This window comes from Podarcis erhardii (genome assembly GCF_964252035.2).
Source record: "Podarcis erhardii genome assembly, chromosome: 7".
Classification (NCBI taxonomy): domain Eukaryota; kingdom Metazoa; phylum Chordata; class Lepidosauria; order Squamata; family Lacertidae; genus Podarcis; species Podarcis erhardii.
In genome coordinates, this window is record NC_138511.1 from 76,600,448 (window position 1) to 76,619,498 (window position 19,051).

Consider the following 19,051-nt stretch of genomic DNA (forward strand, 5'->3'; position numbering starts at 1 on the left):
CCACAAGTAGGAGTCTGCCTGGCTCCAGAATCAGAAAAGAGTTTGCATGGAAACTCCTTCTAAAATGGAGGGGGGAAGCTCTGTTTCAGCAAGGGTTTCAATGCCACCACCTTCCTGATCTTGGAGCAACCCTCTGCGAAGGTGTGCTGGAAGAGGGTCATTGTGCCGTCAGGTGATGGAATTTGTCATCCACCCAACTGTTAAATTAAACCCAGGATGGGTAGGTCAGAAACAGTTTTGGTCTGCTGGTGGAGGGGAAAGTTTCTCTATCACTGCATGAAATGAACTACAGGACACGGGTGGCGCTGTGGGTTAAACCACAGAGCCTAGGACTTGCTGATCAGAAGGTCGGCGGTTCGAATCCCCGCGACGGGGTGAGCTCCCATTGCTCGGTCCTTGCTCCTGCCAACCTAGCAGTTTGAAAGCACGTCAAAGTGCAAGTAGATAAATAGGCACCGCTCCGGCGGGAAGGTAAACGGCGTTTCTGTACGCTGCTCTGGTTCACCAGAAGCGGCTTAGTCATGCTGGCCACATGACCCGGAAGCTGTACACCGACTCCCTTGGCCAATAAAGCAAGATGAGTGCCGCAACCCCAGAGTCGGCCATGACTGCACCTAATGGTCAGGGGTCCCTTTACCTTTACCTTTACCTATATAATATCCCCTTACACCCAGGCTAGTAGTTACAGTTCCTACCTCCTCCTTCTTTGTCCAATTTATATACCACCCTTTATCAAAAGATCTCAGGGTGGTGTGCAACATTCAAAACACATTACAAGACCTCAGTGATAAAAACACAGTAAAAAGCATATTAACAGACAGCATAATGGTGAAATTATAGTAATACCCACACTTCTACAGGACATAGATTATTTAATAGCCATGGGCCTGGGTAAAGAGGAATGTTTTTGCCTGGTGTCTAAAGACATGTAATGATGGCACCAGTCGAGCCTCCCTTGGGGAGAGCATTCAACAATCGAAGAGCCACCACAGAAAAGGCCCGTTCCTTGTTTCCACCCCCCAACCTCTCTTTGGCCTTAACTTGAGTGAAGCATTGCAGATATGCTCATATGAACCTGCCCAGGTTCTGTTTTACCAAGCACATGGAAGTTCCATGGCAGTTGGAGTCTTAGAATGATAGAAGTAACAGGAAATAAACATTATCCCAGGACCCTTCTTGCACTGTACTTTACCTGCCCCCACCTCCTGTGTAATTCTAGGGCAAGGCAAAGGTTGGGTTAAAGGGAAATACAAGCAAAGCCTGTCCTAACTTAGGCCCAATGTCTCTGCACAGGGCCATAGGTTTTTCACTTTCCCTCATCCACGTTGTGCTGCTCTTCATTGTCCATGCATCTCATGGCTGGATTATGACTGATTCTCAAGTAGACGAGTATCATGCTGGCCTCTGGACCATCTGCTCAGAAAAATTTGGATGCAAGCCCCTGAGACCTCATGATGGTATGGTAGATGGGGCGAAACAAAAATCAGTATTGTGGTTTTGTTTGACATATGAATGTAGAATGTACCATATTTTTTGGTCTATAAGACTCACTTTTTCCCTCCTAGAAAGTAAGGTGAAATGTGTGTGCGTCTTATGGAGCGAGTGCAGGCTGCACAGCTATCCCAGAAGCCAGAACAGCAAGAGGGATTGCTGCTTTCACTGCGCAGCGATCCCTCTTGCTGTTCTGGCTTCTAAGATTCAGAATATTTTTTTTCTTGTTTTCCTCCTCCAAAAACTAGGTGCGTCTTGTGGTCTGGTGCGTCTTATAGAGTGAAAAATACGGTGATTTATTGTGATTTGAAGCACCCTTTAGAAAGAAGAAAGAAAAGAAAGAACTCTGTTGCAAAGTAGCCAAATTATCCACAGCAGGGATGAAAAACTGATAGCATTCCAGGTTTTGTTGGACTATAGCTCCCACCATCCTTGACCATTGGCCATGCTGGTTGGGGCTGGTGGTAGCTGAAGGCCCCAACAACTTCTGAAGAGCTATCAGTTCTTCACCTCTAATCTGCAGGGCCAGAGCAAAATATTTTGCCTCTTCAACTGGCTGCTGTGTATGAAAGTTAATAGTCCAAGAGTTCCCTGGGAAACGGGGTTGACTGTTAAGGGTGGAGTGCAGTGACATTCATTGCTGCATCAAACCACGTCCACTGGTGCAAGAGAAATTTAGCATGACCTGCAGTTATATTGGTCAGTTATATTGGTCCCTCTTCCCCTCCCAGACTTGCAGTTCCCAGAGTTTTCTGAGAAGAGTGACTGATTGTTAAACCACTCTGAGAATATCCTGTCTTAAATCTCAGGCACTACAAATGTTAGAAATCCTCCCTCTCTCTTAAAGCTGGCAATCTGTGGATTATGGTTCATCCTTTGCTAGCCCCCTTGCCCCCCCTACCTCTGTGGAGAGATATGCATCTAAGTCCTACATGTTTTTTCATGGGAGATACACAGGCTCTCCCTTTATACCACATTATTTCAAATATACCACACCTCGTTTTGAGTGCTGCAGGTCTAAATTTCATAGGAAAGGGAACTGCTTTGTATAATGACAAGCTCCCACTGGGTTTTTCTTGGGGGAGGGGGGCAGGAACCCTGGGAAATATATTTGTTTAATCTGTGTCGTTATGAATTGATTCAGACCCATTGCCGACCACACCCCACAACTAGAGAGCCATAGAATAAAATCTTAGTTGCCCCCCCCCTATCCACTTAGCCAAACCTTCACTCCTCCCCACCTTTGGATGATGGAAGAGAAGAATAACTTTCACAAAATTCCCCCTTTTTCTTTTAGTGCACCTGGACCTCATGCGAAGCTTCATGGTGCTAGCAACACTTGCATCTGTCTCAGCTATGCTATGGGCAGTGGAATGGGACCACATCATCCACTGCAACTATTGCTTTCCTCCCAAATCCCTGATTACTTCCATCTTCAACTTCCTTGCAGGTACCATTGTGAACTGAATAAATTTTAGGTGGGCGTTGTTTGCATCCTATCGCTTTTTGCGTGGAATTTGTTTTGCTCTGGTGCTCTGGTGCAAGCCAATGATTCGTGTGAGAGCATGAAACTCCCCCCCCCCCCCGGTTTTTTGGTCTGTCATGATGGCAGACAAAAAAGGGGGATATTCCAGGATCCAATCAGAAGCTGGGATGGCTTCTGTAATTCCAGGATGTCCTGCTCAAAACGAGACAGTTGAGGGGTTGTGGACTACACAGTCCTGCAGGCCACCATTTTCTCTGCAGTATATGAAGCTGCTTGGAGAAGCTATTTGGCATTTTGGGGTGCACATTCTCTATTTCTCCACAATGTCTGAATCAGCAGAGGTTGTGCAAGCCCTGCACTGGTGCCGTATTGCAGTGGTGGACTGGATGAGAGCCAATACACCCTGCGGGTGAGCGGTTCCTGGGTCTGCAAGATGGGCCCATCTCCTGTTCTGACATGGTTTCCATCCCTCTAAGGAAGCAGGTACAGAGCTGGACGGTACTCTCCTGTATACACACCTGCCATTAGAGGCCCAAGTGACCCCTGTGGCTGGGTGTGTTTTTGCCAGCTTCATCTGGCATGCCAGCTATGGCTATAACTGGAGAGTGCAGTGGCTGGACTGCTGATTGGGGCAGATGGCCATTGACCAGTAGCATTTGACACTTTGGCTAAGACACCAGCGGTATGGTATGGGGTCAGTTTCCTGGTTCTTGTGCTGAAAGCTGGGCTCCAGGATACCTTAAAGACGGTTTGAGACCTTACTTCCCAACTCAGTCAAGGCTGTCTCCCATGCTGTGGAGGTCCAAGTGGATTCAGCTAGATGGCGGTCATTTAGTGTCGCTAGTCTCATGCTGTGGAACGCTCTTCTAGCAGAGATCTGGCAAGCATCGTCATTTTTTACTTTCAGGTGTCTCTTGAATATGTTTTTGTGCCAGCAAGGCCTTTACAGCAATTTGATTTTTGTTTAGTCCATCCCCTTAATGACCATCTCTGTTAGTTTCTGTGAACACCACTGGGCAGCGTGTCAGTACAATCTCAGTACAAACCCAATTTCTGTACATAGGTACAGTGTTGATCCCTTGGAACAACCTTGGACAATAGATCAGCAGGAATTTCATTACCTGGCATGTAGGACACCGTTACGAGTCCTTTCTGGACACATTCTCTAGCATGTTGCAGCTTCAATTGCAAGTGCTTTGTGCTTTGCTTACAACCTGTGCTGGAAACTGTGCTGGATGAAGAATGTGCCTGAGGCATTATCAAAGGTTCAGGTCGTTATTCGTCGGGAGGCGATTCCGAACGGCTCGGGGGAAGAAAATGAGCTTTATCAGCTTGGCCGAGCGGAGATCCCGACAATCTCTATGTATATATGGTGCTTTTATGTTTTAAAGGTGCCTTGATATTTAACGAGACAGGAATACCTCTATTAATCAAACAATCAATTAATTCCACAGGAATCTTTGTGCTGGTTGCTGTGCTGGTGTTTCACATCAAAGTCAACCAGTTATCAACAACTGTGCCTCCTTCTAAGAATTGGGCTTTCTACTTAAGCTGTGGCATCTGCATCCTGTGTTTCTTGACAGGTGAGTGTGAAGGGATGAACATTATTCCTGAAAGGCTAATATTAATATTGTGAAATCTCCTGTGTTTTTATGTCACTCTCTGGCGGGCCAAATGGGACGCGAGTGGCGCTGTGGGTAAAACCTCAGTGCCTAGGACTTGCTGATCGCATGGTCGGTGGTTCGAATCCCCGTGGTGGGGTGCGCTCCCGTCCTTCGGTCCCAGCGCCTGCCAACCTAGCAGTTCAAAAGCACCCCCGGGTGCAAGTAGATAAATAGGGACCGCTTACCAGCGGGAAGGTAAACGGCATTCCGTGTGCTGCGCTGGCTTGCCAGATACAGCTTGTCACACTGGCCACGTGACCCGGAAGTGTCTGCGGACAGCGCTAGCTCCCGGCCTATAGAGTGAGATGAGCGCACAACCCTAGAGTCTGGCAAGACTGGCCCATACGGGCAGGGGTACCTTTACCTTTACCTTACCTGGCGGGCCAAAGAAAGGAAAGGGAGCCAAATCGGCTCTGTAGGCTGCTAAGGTACACAGGAAACACCCCCACTATAAATAAGTCAGAAATTAGATCGTTTAAAAAATATATGGAAAAACGTGTATAAATTATATTTATAGCACATTCAAATCATTGTTCCTTTACTAATGTAGCTGAGTCCCTAGTTGCCCACCTGCTCTCAAGAGCTCAGCCCATTTACTTACAAGGTGGACTATGAACTATTATTCTATGAGTTCAGAGATGGGACAATCCAACACACACTTTTTTAATGGATTGGGCAATCTGTTTACATTGGTACCGTCATCTCCATGGTCTATGCAATGGAGGGGGTACCACGCAGTCTCCAATTTGTCACCAAGCACCTCTGAGGAGGAGAAAGGCTCACTGCTAGCATGGTGCTCGGGGTGGCTCTGTAGCAGGAGGAGCCCAAAAAAAGAGTGTCTGATATAACACAGGGGTGCAATCTTTCCCTCGCAACCGACGTGGCCCTTCTCCAGGAGCCACATCCTTGCTTCCCTGCCTGCAGACCTTCTCCTCTGCCACTGAAACTGTTTCACAGTCATTGCCTTCCAAACCCCGCCGGGACCTTTCTCTCTTTTTTTGTAAATAATTTTTATTAAATTTCCATTTACCAATCGCGAATCCAGGATCTCCATTATCTGTTGGTGGTGTTCCCTCTCTTCCAGTGGTGGGTGTCTGAGCCCTTCTCCTCCTACCTCCCGGACCCTCCGCTCCCCTCTGTACGGCGAGAGCAGTGACCTATGAAATACCGGGTGGATTTTCATGTTGTCCGGCAATTTGAGCCTGAATGCCACCGGGTTGACTTGGTGTGTCACCTCAAATGGTTCCAGCCGTTTCAGCCTGAGTTTCTTACACCCACCCTTGAAGGGCAACCCTTGAGTGGATAACCACACCTGGTCCCCCACCCTAATGGTCTCCCCTTCCCGGCGACGTTTATCTGCTTGCCTCTTGTACTCCTCCTTGGCCCTTTCCAGATTCATCTTAAGCTGCTGGTGCAGTGCTTCCATTTCTTCCACAAAGTACTCTGCGGCGGGCACGCTCCACCCCTCCTCCCCCCTCCCAGGAAAGGCCCTGGGGTGACACCCATAATTAGCCAAGAATGGGCTCATCCCCGTGGACACATGCTCCGCATTGTTATACGCAAACTCGGCCAGTGCTAGCTTATCTACCCAGTCGTTCTGCCTCTCGTTGACGTAACAGCGGAGATATTGCTGCAATATGCTGTTCGCCCTCTCTGCCTGCCCGTTAGTTTCCAGGTGCCTTGCCGTCGAAAATCCCACCTCCACCTGCAATAAGTTCATAAGCCTCCTCCAGAACCTCGAGGTAAATTGTTTCCCTCGATCAGAGATGACCCTCGAAGGAGCTCCATGCAACCTGAAGATGTGAGTAACAAACAGTTGTGCGGTTTCCTCGGCTGTCACCGCATGAGAGCATGCTATAAAATGGCACATCTTGGTTAGCAGATCTACTACTACCATGACTGCTGTCTTACCTCTGGATTTGGGCAAATCTGTCATGAAATCTATCGACACCACCTCCCAGGGTCTTCCCGGCATGGGCAAGGGTTCTAGTAACCCTGCCGGGGCTGCCCGCTCTCCCTTGGCTCTTTGGCAGCGGTCACACCCCCGTACATACTCTCGTACATCTTCCCTCACCTTCGGCCACCAAAACTCCCTAGTGACCAGTAACATAGTCTTGTGTTGCCCAAAGTGCCCCGCTGTAGGGTTGTTGTGAAGCTGTCTGAGCACCCTTTCCCGTAGGGCCCCCCCAGGCACATACATTGCTCCCTTGTAATACAGTAACCCTTCCCTTACCTCGAAGTCTCCCCAGTCTCTCCCATTTTCCCTTAGTTCCCTGATTCTGGTTTGGGCAAACTCGTCCTGGCGAATCAACTCGGTTAGTTCTCGTTTCCCAACCAACGCCCCCCCACAAACCCATCGTTCCTCAGGGAACACATGTTGAGCCTCCGGTGGTCCTTCTCCTTCCGTGTACTCCGGTTTCCGGGAAAGCGCGTCTGCTCTCACGTTCTCTTGTCCTGGCACGTACCTGATCTCAAAGAAGAACTTGGAGAACTCCTGTGCCCACCGAATCTGTCGCTGGTTGAGTACTCGCGCAGTCCTCCAGTATTCCAAGTTCTTGTGGTCAGTGCAAACCTGGATTTTGTGCTGAGCCCCTATCAGGAGATGTCTCCACTGGCGAAATGCGGCATAAATACCTAACAGTTTGCGATCGTACACCGTGTAGTTCTGTTCCGATTCATTCAGCTTCCTTGAGAAGAAGGCGCACGGCCTCCATGTGTGTTGGGCCGGTCCCGGCTGGAGTAACACCGCTCCTATCGCTCTGTCCGACGCGTCAGTCTCTAGCCTCATCGGTTTCTGCAGATCCACGTGCAGGAGCTGTTCCTCCGAGGCGAACGCCTGCTTCAGCTTCTCGAAGGCTCGTTGGGCACCTTCCGTCCAGATGAACTTCTTTTTGCTACTGAGACAATCCGTGATGGGTGTGGTTAAGTGGGCAAAGTTCTTGATGAACTTCCGGTAGAAGTTGCTGAACCCAAGGAATCTCTGCACATCCTTCCGGGTTTTGGGGGCCTTCCATTCCAGCACCGCCTGCACCTTGACGGGGTCCATGGCTAAGCCTCTGTCTGACAACCTGTATCCCAGGAATTCCACTTCCTTGGCGTGAAACTGGCACTTTTCCAGCTTGACCCACAGTTGGTGCTCTTGTAGCCTTTTCAGCACTTCCCTGACGTCCTGGACATGCTGTTTCTCATTGTCCGAATAGATCAGGACATCGTCCAGAAATGCTACGCAGTTCTTGTACAGCAGGGGGCCCAGCACATGGTGCATGAAGCTTTGAAAGCAGGCAGAGCCCGACTGTAATCCAAATGGCATGACTAAGTACTCAAAGGCCCCTAGGGGGGTGAACATGGTGGTTTTCCATTCGTCCCCCTCTGTCATTCTAATCAAATTGTAGGCTCCCCTAAGGTCCAGCTTGGTAAAAATCTTACCCTTCCTTACCCTGGTTAGAATATCATCAATTCTGGGCATTAGGAAGGTCACGGGTTCCGATACAAGGTTTAATTTTCTATAGTCTACGATGAGCCTCGGCTGATCCGAGTTTTTCTTATCCACAAAAAACACAGGGCTGCCCCCCACTGCCTTAGATTCTCTTATAAACCCCCTTTTCAAGTTCTTGTCTATAAAGTCTCACAACTCCTGCATCTCTCTGTCGGACATGGCATACAGCTTACTCACCGGCAGCTGCGCCCCAGGGAGTAGGTTGATTTGGCAGTCGAAGGGCCTATGTGGCGGCAGTCTGTCTGCTTCCCTCTCGCTGAAAACCTCTTGTAAGTCCGCGTACTGTGGTGGCACCTGCGCTTTCTGCTTCAGCGTGGTTGCTGCCACTCTGGCCAATCTCACCCTGGGCTTCTCCCCCCCTAGACAGTGCTCCAAACAGTGCGCTGACCTGAAGGTGACTGTGCGTTGGTGCCACGCCACCACTGGATCATGGAGCACTAGCCAGCTCATCCCCAGTATTATCGGGGGTCCCGCCAGTGTGGCCACGTGAAAGGCAATGGTCTCTGTGTGCCTGGACACACTCATTCTCATTGGCGGGGTTTGATGTGTCACCTCCCCCCCCCCCAGCAACTCCCTGCCATCAATCGTGGTCACTTGAAGTGGGAAATCCAGTGGCAGCAAGTGGATCTGGTGCTCCAGTGCAAACTCCTTACTAAAAAAATTACAGGAGCTGCCTGAGTCCAACATTGCCTTCACCTTGACTGGGTGCCCATTTGGGAGTTCTAGCGTCACCTCTATTGCTATAGAAACCTTGGGTGGGTCAGGTTGGGGCACTTCACTTAGTTGTTCGCTTGGCTGCTGCGCCCCCTTGTGGGCAGTCAAGCGCTGTCGTTTCCCTGCACCTTTTCCTCTGCCCCCTCCTCCTCGTTTCCAGCGGCTCCCACCATCCCTTGCCAAGCCTTTCTTTGTGGACAGACCCTGGCAAAGTGTCCTGGCCGTTGGCAGAGGAAACATTTCTTGGTGCTTTTCCCAGCCTTTCCTTCCCTTTTGCCTCCTTGGTGGGCGCTCGGAACCTCGCGTGCGCGCGCCCCATCGATTTCCATTGGCACCACGTCATCGGAAGGCTGCCTTGGCATCTCAGGAATGCGGTAGTCAGGGCAACGCTCCCCTCTCCCTTCCCGCCTTTCCAAAGCGCGCGCTTCATGGCGAGAGCCTATCGCCAGCGCCGCCTTAGTCAGCTGATCCATAGTCTCCGGGCGGGGCGTGCGGGAGAGCTCATCTTTAACGGCTGGGGACAACCCCTCCTCAAACAGCATCCGTATGGGCGGGCTGTCCATATCCCATTCGAGCCTGTGTATTAGCATTGCAAAGCGGGACCAGTAGTCTCTAACGGAAAGGTCCCCCTGCTTGCATCTCAACAGCTCCCGTCGGGTCACACTCTCCCCCAATTGGCTTGAATACATAGCGTCCATTGCCTGAAGAAACTTCCGGACGTCCTTCATGGCGGGGTTGTGCGCAGCCATTAGGGGTCTAACCCATTCCCTCGCGCTGCCCTCAAGGTGCCCCACGATATACACCACCTGTGCTGCCTCGTCAGCAAAGTCATCTTGCTGCAGCTGCAGTGCGTACTCTATTTCTGTCCGGAATCCATTATATTCTTGGGGTTTCCCCCCAAATTTGTGTACCAGTCCGGGCACCTTCTTTGCCACTGGGGTGGGTCTCACCTGCGCGTCCTGGGTGCGCCTCTCGTCCAGCCGCGCCATCAGCAGTGCTACATGCCGTACCAGCTCCTGGTTCCTCTTCACCAGGTCCTGCGCCCCCGCAGCTGGCTCTGCTGCCCCGGCGCCCCCAGTCTGGCTCATGTTTCCACTGCTTACTCACGAGTAACAGCAAGGGACTGACGGATTGCTGTGATGGTTATGGGTGGGTTACTCGTGTGTAAACTGCCTCCACTTCAGTTAGATCATTTGCTCAAGCATGTTAAGGGTTAGAGCTCGCCCTCCGTGACCTGTTAGTCACTTGCAGAATCCGTCAGTGGGCGTTTCTTGAATCTCTTCCAGCATAAAAGCTGTTTGACCCCAAGTCTCCGCCTATGTTCCCTGCGCGGAACACGTCTGCCCAGGTAAGGGGATGGCAAGGGCGTGCCAGCGCTCTCTCCGCTGGTCTCGGTGGAAGGGTCTCGGAGCCCTGACACCGATTCCTCCATCTCTCTCTCCTCTCTATTGGTGTCACACTGAATTCCTTCCCCCCGACTGGTTCCCTCTCCGGCATCGCTCTGGAGCCCTGCCTCCGCTTTTCTCTCTGATGTCAGTTCCCTGACACGGTTCTTCTAAGGGGGGGGGGGGTTGTTAGGTAAATCATACTGAAAAAGAAGAAAGTCCCCCCCCTTTTCCGTTCCATTCAACATACCGACATGGATGCGATTCTTTGATGCAGTCCTCTGTTCATTCTGTCCCATCACTCTATCTTCTCAGTGGTAGATTTATTTAGCAGATAATACACTCCTGACCTCGCTCGAAACATGTGCATTTACTTCTCCAATTTTTTTTAAATCTTAAGCAACACAGCTAGTTTCGCTCTTGAAAGCAGCGTCCAGGAGCTCCAGAGCTCACACAAGGGGTTTCCGCGCAGTGCCCCCACCCCCTCCTTCTTTTGAACTCGGGGGTGATTTATGGGCAACCGTGGGTGAGGCAGCCCTTCTCCAGGAGCCACATCCTTGCTTCCCTGCCTGCAGACCTTCTCCTCTGCCACTGAAACTGTTTCACAGGCATTGCCTTCCAAACCCCGTCGGGACCTTTCTCAGGGTCATGTGGTTCTCACATCCAAGCTCCTCCCAACCCTCCTCCTGATCTGACCACTCTCTCCAAGACACCACCACAGAGCTCATGACAGTACAGTGGTACCTCTGGTTACAGATGTTTCAGGTTACAGATACTTCAGGTTACAGGCTCTGCTAACCCAGAAATAGTACCTCGGGTTAAGAACTTTGCTTCAGGATGAGAACAGTGGCGGCGCAGTGGCAGCAGGAGGTCCCATTAGCTAAAGTGGTACCTCAGGTTAAGAACAGTTTCAGGTTAAGAACGGACCTCCGGAATGAATTAAGTTCTTAACCCGAGGTACCACTGTACTGCCATATTTGTGTGCATGCTTGAGAGATCATATAACACCTATAGGAAACCGCGGGTGAGGTCAAATGCGTATTTAGAGAAAGATGCCCTTCACTAGGCTGGCAATACACACCTCTTTTTCGTCAGAGGATGAAAGAAAGAGAGGAATGGGGAATGTCAGGTTCAGGGGCCAAATGTGGGCCCCAGGCATCTCTCATTGGCACTGGGTCTACATCTCCTCCTCCTCAGACACATCCCCTCTCCCAAGGCTACACCCTTCACTGCCCCTGCTTATCCTTCCAAGGGTTTTTGCCTGGTTGGAAGGTGTCCTTGAATTGGCCTTGAGAATGCCTCTTGCTTGCCTCAGTGCAGAATAGAGAGGGGGATTTGAGTGTGTGTGGAACCTGCCTCCTTTACAAAGGTAAAATTTACATTACAGTGGTACCTCAGGTTACAGACGCTTCAGGTTACAGATGCTTCAGGTTACAGACTCCGCTAACCCAGAAATAGTACCTCAGGTTAAGAACTTTGCTTCAGGATGAGAACCATAGCTGTCAACATTCCATTTTTTGTGGGAAATTCCCTTATTCTAGTGCCGTTTCCTGCTGCTTCCTGCTGCTATCCCGGATTGTTAGATATCCTGTAGACTGTCCTTGGGACAGGTGAGGCTGCTGATACCTTATTTTCAAATCTGAAAGTTGACAACTATGATGAGAACAGAAATCACGCGGCGGCGGCAGGGCGGCAGCAGCGGGAGCCCCATTAGCTAAAGTGGTACCTCAGGTTAAGAACAGTTTCAGGTTAAGAGCGGACCTCCAAAACAAATTAAGTTCTTAACCTGAGGTACCACTGTACAGTAGAACCTCACTTTGCGAACATAATCCATTCCGGAAGTCCGGAAGTTCGACTTCCGAAACATTTGAAAACCAAGGATCAAAGGGCTGTCAGCAAGTTCAATGGGGGAAACTGAGAAAGCCATTCGACTTCCGAGGTGCATTCGAAAACAGAAGCATTCACTTCACGGTTTTCAGCATTCGGCTTCCAAAACAGACGAGACATTGAAAAACCGAGGTTTGACTGTAGTTGCTCTGCCTCTTTTGCCTCTGGTCCAGCCCACCACCAGCATGTTGCTCAGAAAGGACTGTGGCCCTCTGTCTGAAAAGGTTTGCCCGCCCCAGGCTTAATATGTAATACACAGCTATGCTGAGGTTCCCATCTGTCTGAGGTCTGGCGCTCTCCAGGCACCTCAAGTTAACATAAGAACCTGCTGGGTGAGGCCAATGGAAAACTAGCCCTGCTGTACATCAGGGAGGGCTGTGTGGAGAGAGTCTCTTCCTTTAAATTCCTAGGAGTTTATCTCAGTGAAGACCTTACTTGGAAAATCAATACAACCCAGGTGGTTAAGAAAGCCCAACAGAGGCTCCATCTCCTCAGAGTATTGCGAAAGAACAATGTCAATCAACATTTGATGATCTCCTTCGACTGGTCCATAATAGAAAGTGTCCTTTCATACTGCATCACGGTGTGCTACGCTGGTTTGACCTCAACTGATAGGAAGTGCCTACAGAGGGTGGTGAATACAGCACAAGATATTATGGGCTGTCCTGTAAATCCACTGGATGACATTGAGGGAAGAACGTTGCCTCAAGAGAGAGAGGAAAATTCTCAGGGATGATTCACACCCTGGCTGGCACTTTCTTGATCTCCTGCCCTCGGGCAGAAGATATAGAAGCATGATTAGTCTCACCAACAGGGTAAAGAACAGCTTCTATCCGTGGGCTGTTAGGCTGCTGAATGAAAAGATAACAACAGGGCAACTGACTTTCGGGTTTGGTGGGCGTGCGTCAGTAAGGGGAATTAAGACTAAGAGAGCTGAGTGGGGGGTGCTCATGTAATCTCACTGTATACAAGTTATACAAGTGACAATAAAGTATTTCATTTCATTTCATCTAGTTCAGCATCCTGTTCCCACAGGGACCAACCAGAGGCCTGCAGGAAACCCGCAAGCAGGATTTGAGCACAAGAGCCCTTTCCCCTCCTGTGGTTTCCTGCATGGCTATTCAGATGCATGGCTGCCTCCGACAGTGGAGGCAGCGCAATGCCATCATGGCTAGTTGGCTGCCAGAGTGGTGCCCCTTCATCTCACAATGGAGGCAGCCACTGTCTGCTGGTGCTAAACACCTGCGGAGTGCTCCTCACAATTTTAAGCCTCTTTCCACCACTTCTCTCCCAGGTATTTACAACTTCTTGTGCTACAAGTTCTCAGTGTGGGGGACAGGAACGTCAACCACTCACGTTGGCCCGGATATCGAAACACCTGTGCTGCTTCCAGAAAGACATAATGCTGTGCGGCCTTCTCTGCTCTGAACGAACCAGGTTCTTAATGTCCAAATTCATCTCATCGTGTGGGCATGCTCAGTGGAGGAGCCTCCTCCTTGCAGGGCAGGTCACCATCTGCACCAGCTTCTTTGAGATGTCCTCTGCCATCCATTTGGGAGGACTCTTTGATTTTCTGAACACTTTGGGAACTACTGAAAATCTCCCTTCTTTGCTTTGTGCTACTCAGCAACACTGGAGAACATTTTACTTGAGGAGCACTTTTCTTGATCAATGAAATATTCCTTTTGTTACCTGGACTCTCGTCCCCTATGTTAAACATCCATTCACTCGATATGTTTCTGCTGACTGTACTTCAGTGGATAGACATGTACCTCCCACCCCATCTATTGCTATTAAATATCCCTTTACTGACCAGGATGCTTTCTTGTTATGCCACTGGGATCCTCTCCTTTTTGTCTGTGTGATGGTATGTGTGTGTGTGTGTGAAGGGTATATTTATATTTATAAATAACTAGGCAGATAGATGGGGACGCGGGTGGCGCTGTGGTCTAAACCACAGAGCCTAGGGCTAGCAGAGCGGAAGATCGGCAGTTCGAATTCCCGTGATGGGGTGAGCTCCCATTGTTCAGTCCCTGCTCCTGCCCACCTAGCAGTTTGAAAGCACATCAAAGTGCAAGTAGATAAATAGGTACCACTGCGGCGGGAAGGTAAACGGCGTTTCCATGCGCTGCTCTAGTTCTCCAGAAGCAGCTTAGTCATGCTGGCCACATGACTCAGGAGCTGTCTGCAGACAAACGCCGGCTCCCTCGGCCTATAGAGCGAGATGAGTGCCGCAACCCCAAAGTTGTCCGCAACTGGACCTAAGGGTCAGGGGTACCTTTAGGCAGATAGATAAAAACATCTCTCCTAATATCAAACTCGGGTGAAGAGGGCTGTACATTTGTAGCCAAAATGGGGCCACTGAGGAATATGAGAAAGTTGGAAGCATGCCTGGAGGATTCTTGAAATTCACATAAGTATGGGAAAATAATATTTACAAAGTGAGTGAATCACATAATAAAGCATAATATAGAAAAAAAACTGATATAAAATCCCCCCCCCAAAAAAACCCCAAAATAAGTACAGTACCAACAAGAAAACGAAATCAGTTGTGGAGGTAAAAGGTAAAGGGAAACCTGACCATTAGGTCGAGTCGTGACTGACTCTGGGATTGCGGTGCTCATCTCGCTTTATTGGCCGAGGGAGCCGGCATACAGCTTCTGGGTCATGTGGCCAGCATGACTAAGCTGCTTCTGGCGAACCAGAGCAGCACATGGAAATGCCGTTTACCGTTTACCTTCCCACTTCCTCCTTGCACTTTGACGTGCTTTCGAACTGCTAGGTTGGCAGAAGCAGTGACCAAGCAACGGGAGCTCACCCTGTCGCGGGGATTTGAACCGCCGACCTTCTGATCAGCAAGTTCTAGGCGCTGTGGTTTAACCCACAGCACCACCCATGGTACTTAAATAATTCCCCATCCAAATCAACCCCAAATAAAACAGTTTTTCCTCACAGTTTCTCTTCAGCTGCTTAGCGGAGGGAAGCAGAATCTGGGGCCTTCCAGATAATGCGGGACCACAGCTCCTGTCATCTCTGACCAATGGCCATTCTTGCAGTGGCTGATGGGAGTTGGAGTCCAACAATAGCTGGAGGGCTGGTTTAGCCCCTCACTCCCCTGAGTGCCCCCCAAAAAGCAAGAGGCAAGTAGCTGCTACCCACAGAAAAAGCTGTATTTTAAGGGTACTTTGTTAACAGCACAGGGTATTTTGTAAGTACAGCACTGGATGTATGCCTCTTGTTATCTTTCCCCTTTGATCTTCGGTTTGCAGATCAGTAACAGTGTGCAGCTAGCCTGGATCTTGATGAGCTTTGAGGGTAAGCTATGTAACTGTCACCCTCTTCTTCTCTCAGGTTTTCCCTCCACCACTTCAGCTGGAAGGACACTGAGTTGTATTCAGTCATGGTGAATGAGCTCTTCACGGTTCCCTTAAGTGGAACCCAACCGCTCTTCCCAGAGACACACTCTCCTCTCTTTCCTTGACCTAAGAGGAAACCTAAACTACAATTCCCACCAGCCCCAGTAAGCATGCGTAATGGCCAGGGATGATGGGAGTTGTAGTTCAGAAACATCTCGAGAACCAAAGGAGGACAGTGACCATTATCCCCTTAATGTGAGATCTGTTTCCTGGCCCTAAGACTAACATCCTAAGATTAATATACATCAAAGAAACTTGCCCACTATCTTTATGGCCCAGGATGCTTGCCTGGCGAAGCAACTGCTGTGTACGTGACATGTGAGGAAGAGAGGAATGGAACAGGGATGCAGGGGTGTAGATTGATCAAGAATCATATCAAAATAGCTTAAACCCAGTCAACGCAATGCTTTCATTGCTGACACAGATGGCTCATGAAGGGAGAGGGAAGGGTTACTCTTAATATTATCTGCACATAGTGAGCTTCTGCACCAAGCTTACTTCTGCAATTGTGGTTAAGCAGTAAGCAGAGCCCACAGTTGCTTGCTAAATTTGACCAGGCAGGCTAGAGGCCGTTTCCTGCCTTGTGCTTCCTGCTTCAGTAACGCAAGAGAAGAAAGACACGTATAGGAAAAGACACGTATAGGGGAAAGGGGAGGGGGTGCTTAGCATATATCCTTATGCCATAAAAGGGAATAAGTTGCAAACTGGTCAGCTGATTGGGTTGCTTGGGGGGAGGCAAATGTGTGTTTTTAGGTATAAGAATGCTTGCTGGACACAGAAATTTTGCAGTCAGACTTTAGAAATGATTCTGCTGTCTCTGCGCAGATTTCAATAAACTCTTTTTCTCCAAAGAAGATTTTGCTTTCCTGGTACTTTTGTTCCCTCCAAGGTCCGGGGATGGCGAGGCTGATGGATCCCTAGGTAAATAAGGCTTCATTTCTTTGGGGGCTCGTCCGGGATAAGCCCCCTCCCCAATACGGACCGGAGGGCCAGGCTCAACCAAGGTGAACAACTCAGCAGCGTTTGCAGGCTTCAGCGCGCACCCCACCAGATTCGTGGGGGAAGCCGGCCACACTGTCCTGGAGTGGAGACATCCTGGTTGAGGGAGAAAAAGAGGACGGCGCCGAGGGGATAGGTCCGCAGCGGATAAAGGTAAGCCCGACGGAAAGGGCAGCCCGACGGAAAGGGCAGGAGGCTTGATCAACCTCCCCTGGTTGTGGCAGGGTGTCACAGGCAGTAGAGTGCCGCCAGGAATAGGGGACTGGTTGTGCAGTAGAGTGCCACCAGCAAAAGTTTGGAACAGAAGAGGGAGGGATATATACATATATTGTGATTTTTGGTGTGTTCTGTGTGGTGTGTGTGTACCAGATACTCCAGTGTTTGTCTTGGTGTGTGAAGGTCGGGGCTTAGCGTTCCCCTTGGGCGATTGCAGGGTTGTACATTTTCTGGCAGGTCTGTTGTGTGTGAAGTGTGAGAGAATTTTTACTGTGAATAGGAGCGGAGTATCTGGAAGAAATGGGTTCTGGCCAAAGTAAAAGTACCCCTTTGGAATGCTTTTGGGGATTCAAGCTGATGAGGGGGAGGATGAGGACATTGTGCGAATTAGATTGGCCCACCCAAAAGAACAAATTGGCCGTCCACCGGGACCCTTGATTTGCAACTCATTAATCCATTATATCAGAACATTTTGAATGTCCATCCTGATCAAATCCCCTACATCTCCACATGGAAGACCAATGTGGAAAAGACCCCCCCCCGGCTGAAGTCATGCTGCCAAGAAGTCTCAGGCAGCCGTATCTGTTCAGTCAGGAAGACAGGAGGACAACCCCCAGTCCTCCAGGATTCAGAGAGGGAAGAAGATAAAGTTTTGATGCCCCCACCGCCTTATGCCCCGGCAGCGGCCCCGACACCACCCCCGCCACAGGGAGCAGATGGCCCAGCCCCCAATCCCGTGGACAATGCATTGTTAGACCTGGACAAAGATGAAGAAAGGGAGGAAAGAGAAGAGGATGATGAGGATGAGGAATTTGTAAAAAGATTAGTTAAGTTGACAGATGATAATAAGACATGGACAGAGGAACAGGCAGAATGTTTGAGGAAGTATGTGGAACCTTATGCAGGAGAAGTGGACGTCAGTCCCCATTTGTTAAAAGCAGCGGGATGTACAGGGCAACACAGAAGAAAGTGGCAGAGAGAGTGGGGGAAGGCGGCAAAAAGAGTGACCCTCCATAGGGCACATAAAGCACAGAAGAAGGGCGCGGCCAGAGTGATGTCTCTCCACAGAGTGTACGACCCTCCGGCCCCCGCGGGACCTGACGGGGTGGTGCCCAATAGAACTTATACAGTTCAACATGTCCCCTTCTCTAGTGCAGATGTTTGTAATTGGAGGAACCAAAACCCTTTATTTGAAGAAAACCCAGCAAAAATAATCAAGCTGTTTGAGGGAATTTTCAAAACCTACAATCCCACTTTTGATGATGTGCAATATTTGATGGATGCCCTGCTAACTACAGAGGAGGCTAGGCGAATTCATGCTGAAGCCCGAGCACACATGAGAGCGCAGGGGGCAGGAGATCAAGCTGTTGCAGCAGGATATCCTGAAAATACACCGAATTGGGATTATCAGACCACTGAAGGGCAAAATACCCTCACCACTTATTGCCAGAATGTCTTAAATGGCATGAGGAGGGCAGCCAGAAAACCCACCAACTTTGTGAAGGCCAGAGAAATAGTGCAAGGGACAGAGGAGGCCCCTGGAGCCTACTTAGAGAGGCTGAAGGAAGCCTACCGCCAGTACACCCCCGTGGACCCAGATGAGGCTGCCAACGCCCCAATTCTCAAAGCGGCCTTTGTAGCCCAAGCGGCGCCCGATATTCGCCGAAAAATCCAGAAAAATGAAGGTTTTATGGGCCACACCCTTGAATGGATGCTGGAACTAGCCCAGACCACTTATAATCAGAGGGAAGAGGAGGCAAAGAAGAAGAAGGAGAAGTACCAGGCAAAGAAGTTGATGGCCCTGAGGACGGGAGGTCCACCGTTAGGAGAAACCTCCTGGGGAGGAGGGCGAGGCCGCTTAGGAAAGAATCAGCGTGCCATCTGCCGAAAGGACCTATTTCCTCTCCCAGGCTAAAATGAGGAAATGTCAGACATCCCCGCTTGAAATTCCAAGTCACCACACCCCTCAACCCAGCTACCCTATTGCCGGTAGGAGAAGGTGAGGAGCCCACGCATGACTGCATTGAAGTAATGGATGAGGTGTACTCTAGCAGGCCTGACCTTAAAGATGAAGCAGACCCCCAGTGGCCATCATGGTTTGTGGATGGAAGCAGCTTTATTGAGGCTGGACACCGGAAGGCAGGTTACGCAGTGGTAGCCCTGGAAGATCAGATAGTGGAGGCAAAGCCACTCCCACCTGGAACATCAGCACAATTGGCAGAATTAACTGCGCTCACCAGAGCCCTAAACCTGGCAAAGGGGCAGAAGATAAATATCTATACTGACTCCAAATATGC

At 49.9% G+C, this 19,051-nt stretch overlaps 1 protein-coding gene across 1 annotated transcript in view; it reads left to right on the forward strand.

Moving 5' to 3' along the window:
• Positions 1-645: 645 nt before the first annotated feature.
• LOC309345985 (uncharacterized protein) overlaps positions 646-19,051 on the forward strand; it is a 28,777-nt gene continuing 10,371 nt past the window's right edge. Inside the window, exons 1-3 of the mRNA XM_081869534.1 lie at positions 646-1,457; positions 2,789-2,941; positions 4,432-4,560. Coding sequence (XP_081725660.1) covers positions 1,280-1,457; positions 2,789-2,941; positions 4,432-4,560 — 460 coding nt within the window. The 5' untranslated portion in view covers positions 646-1,279. The remainder of the gene's footprint in view (positions 1,458-2,788; positions 2,942-4,431; positions 4,561-19,051) is intronic.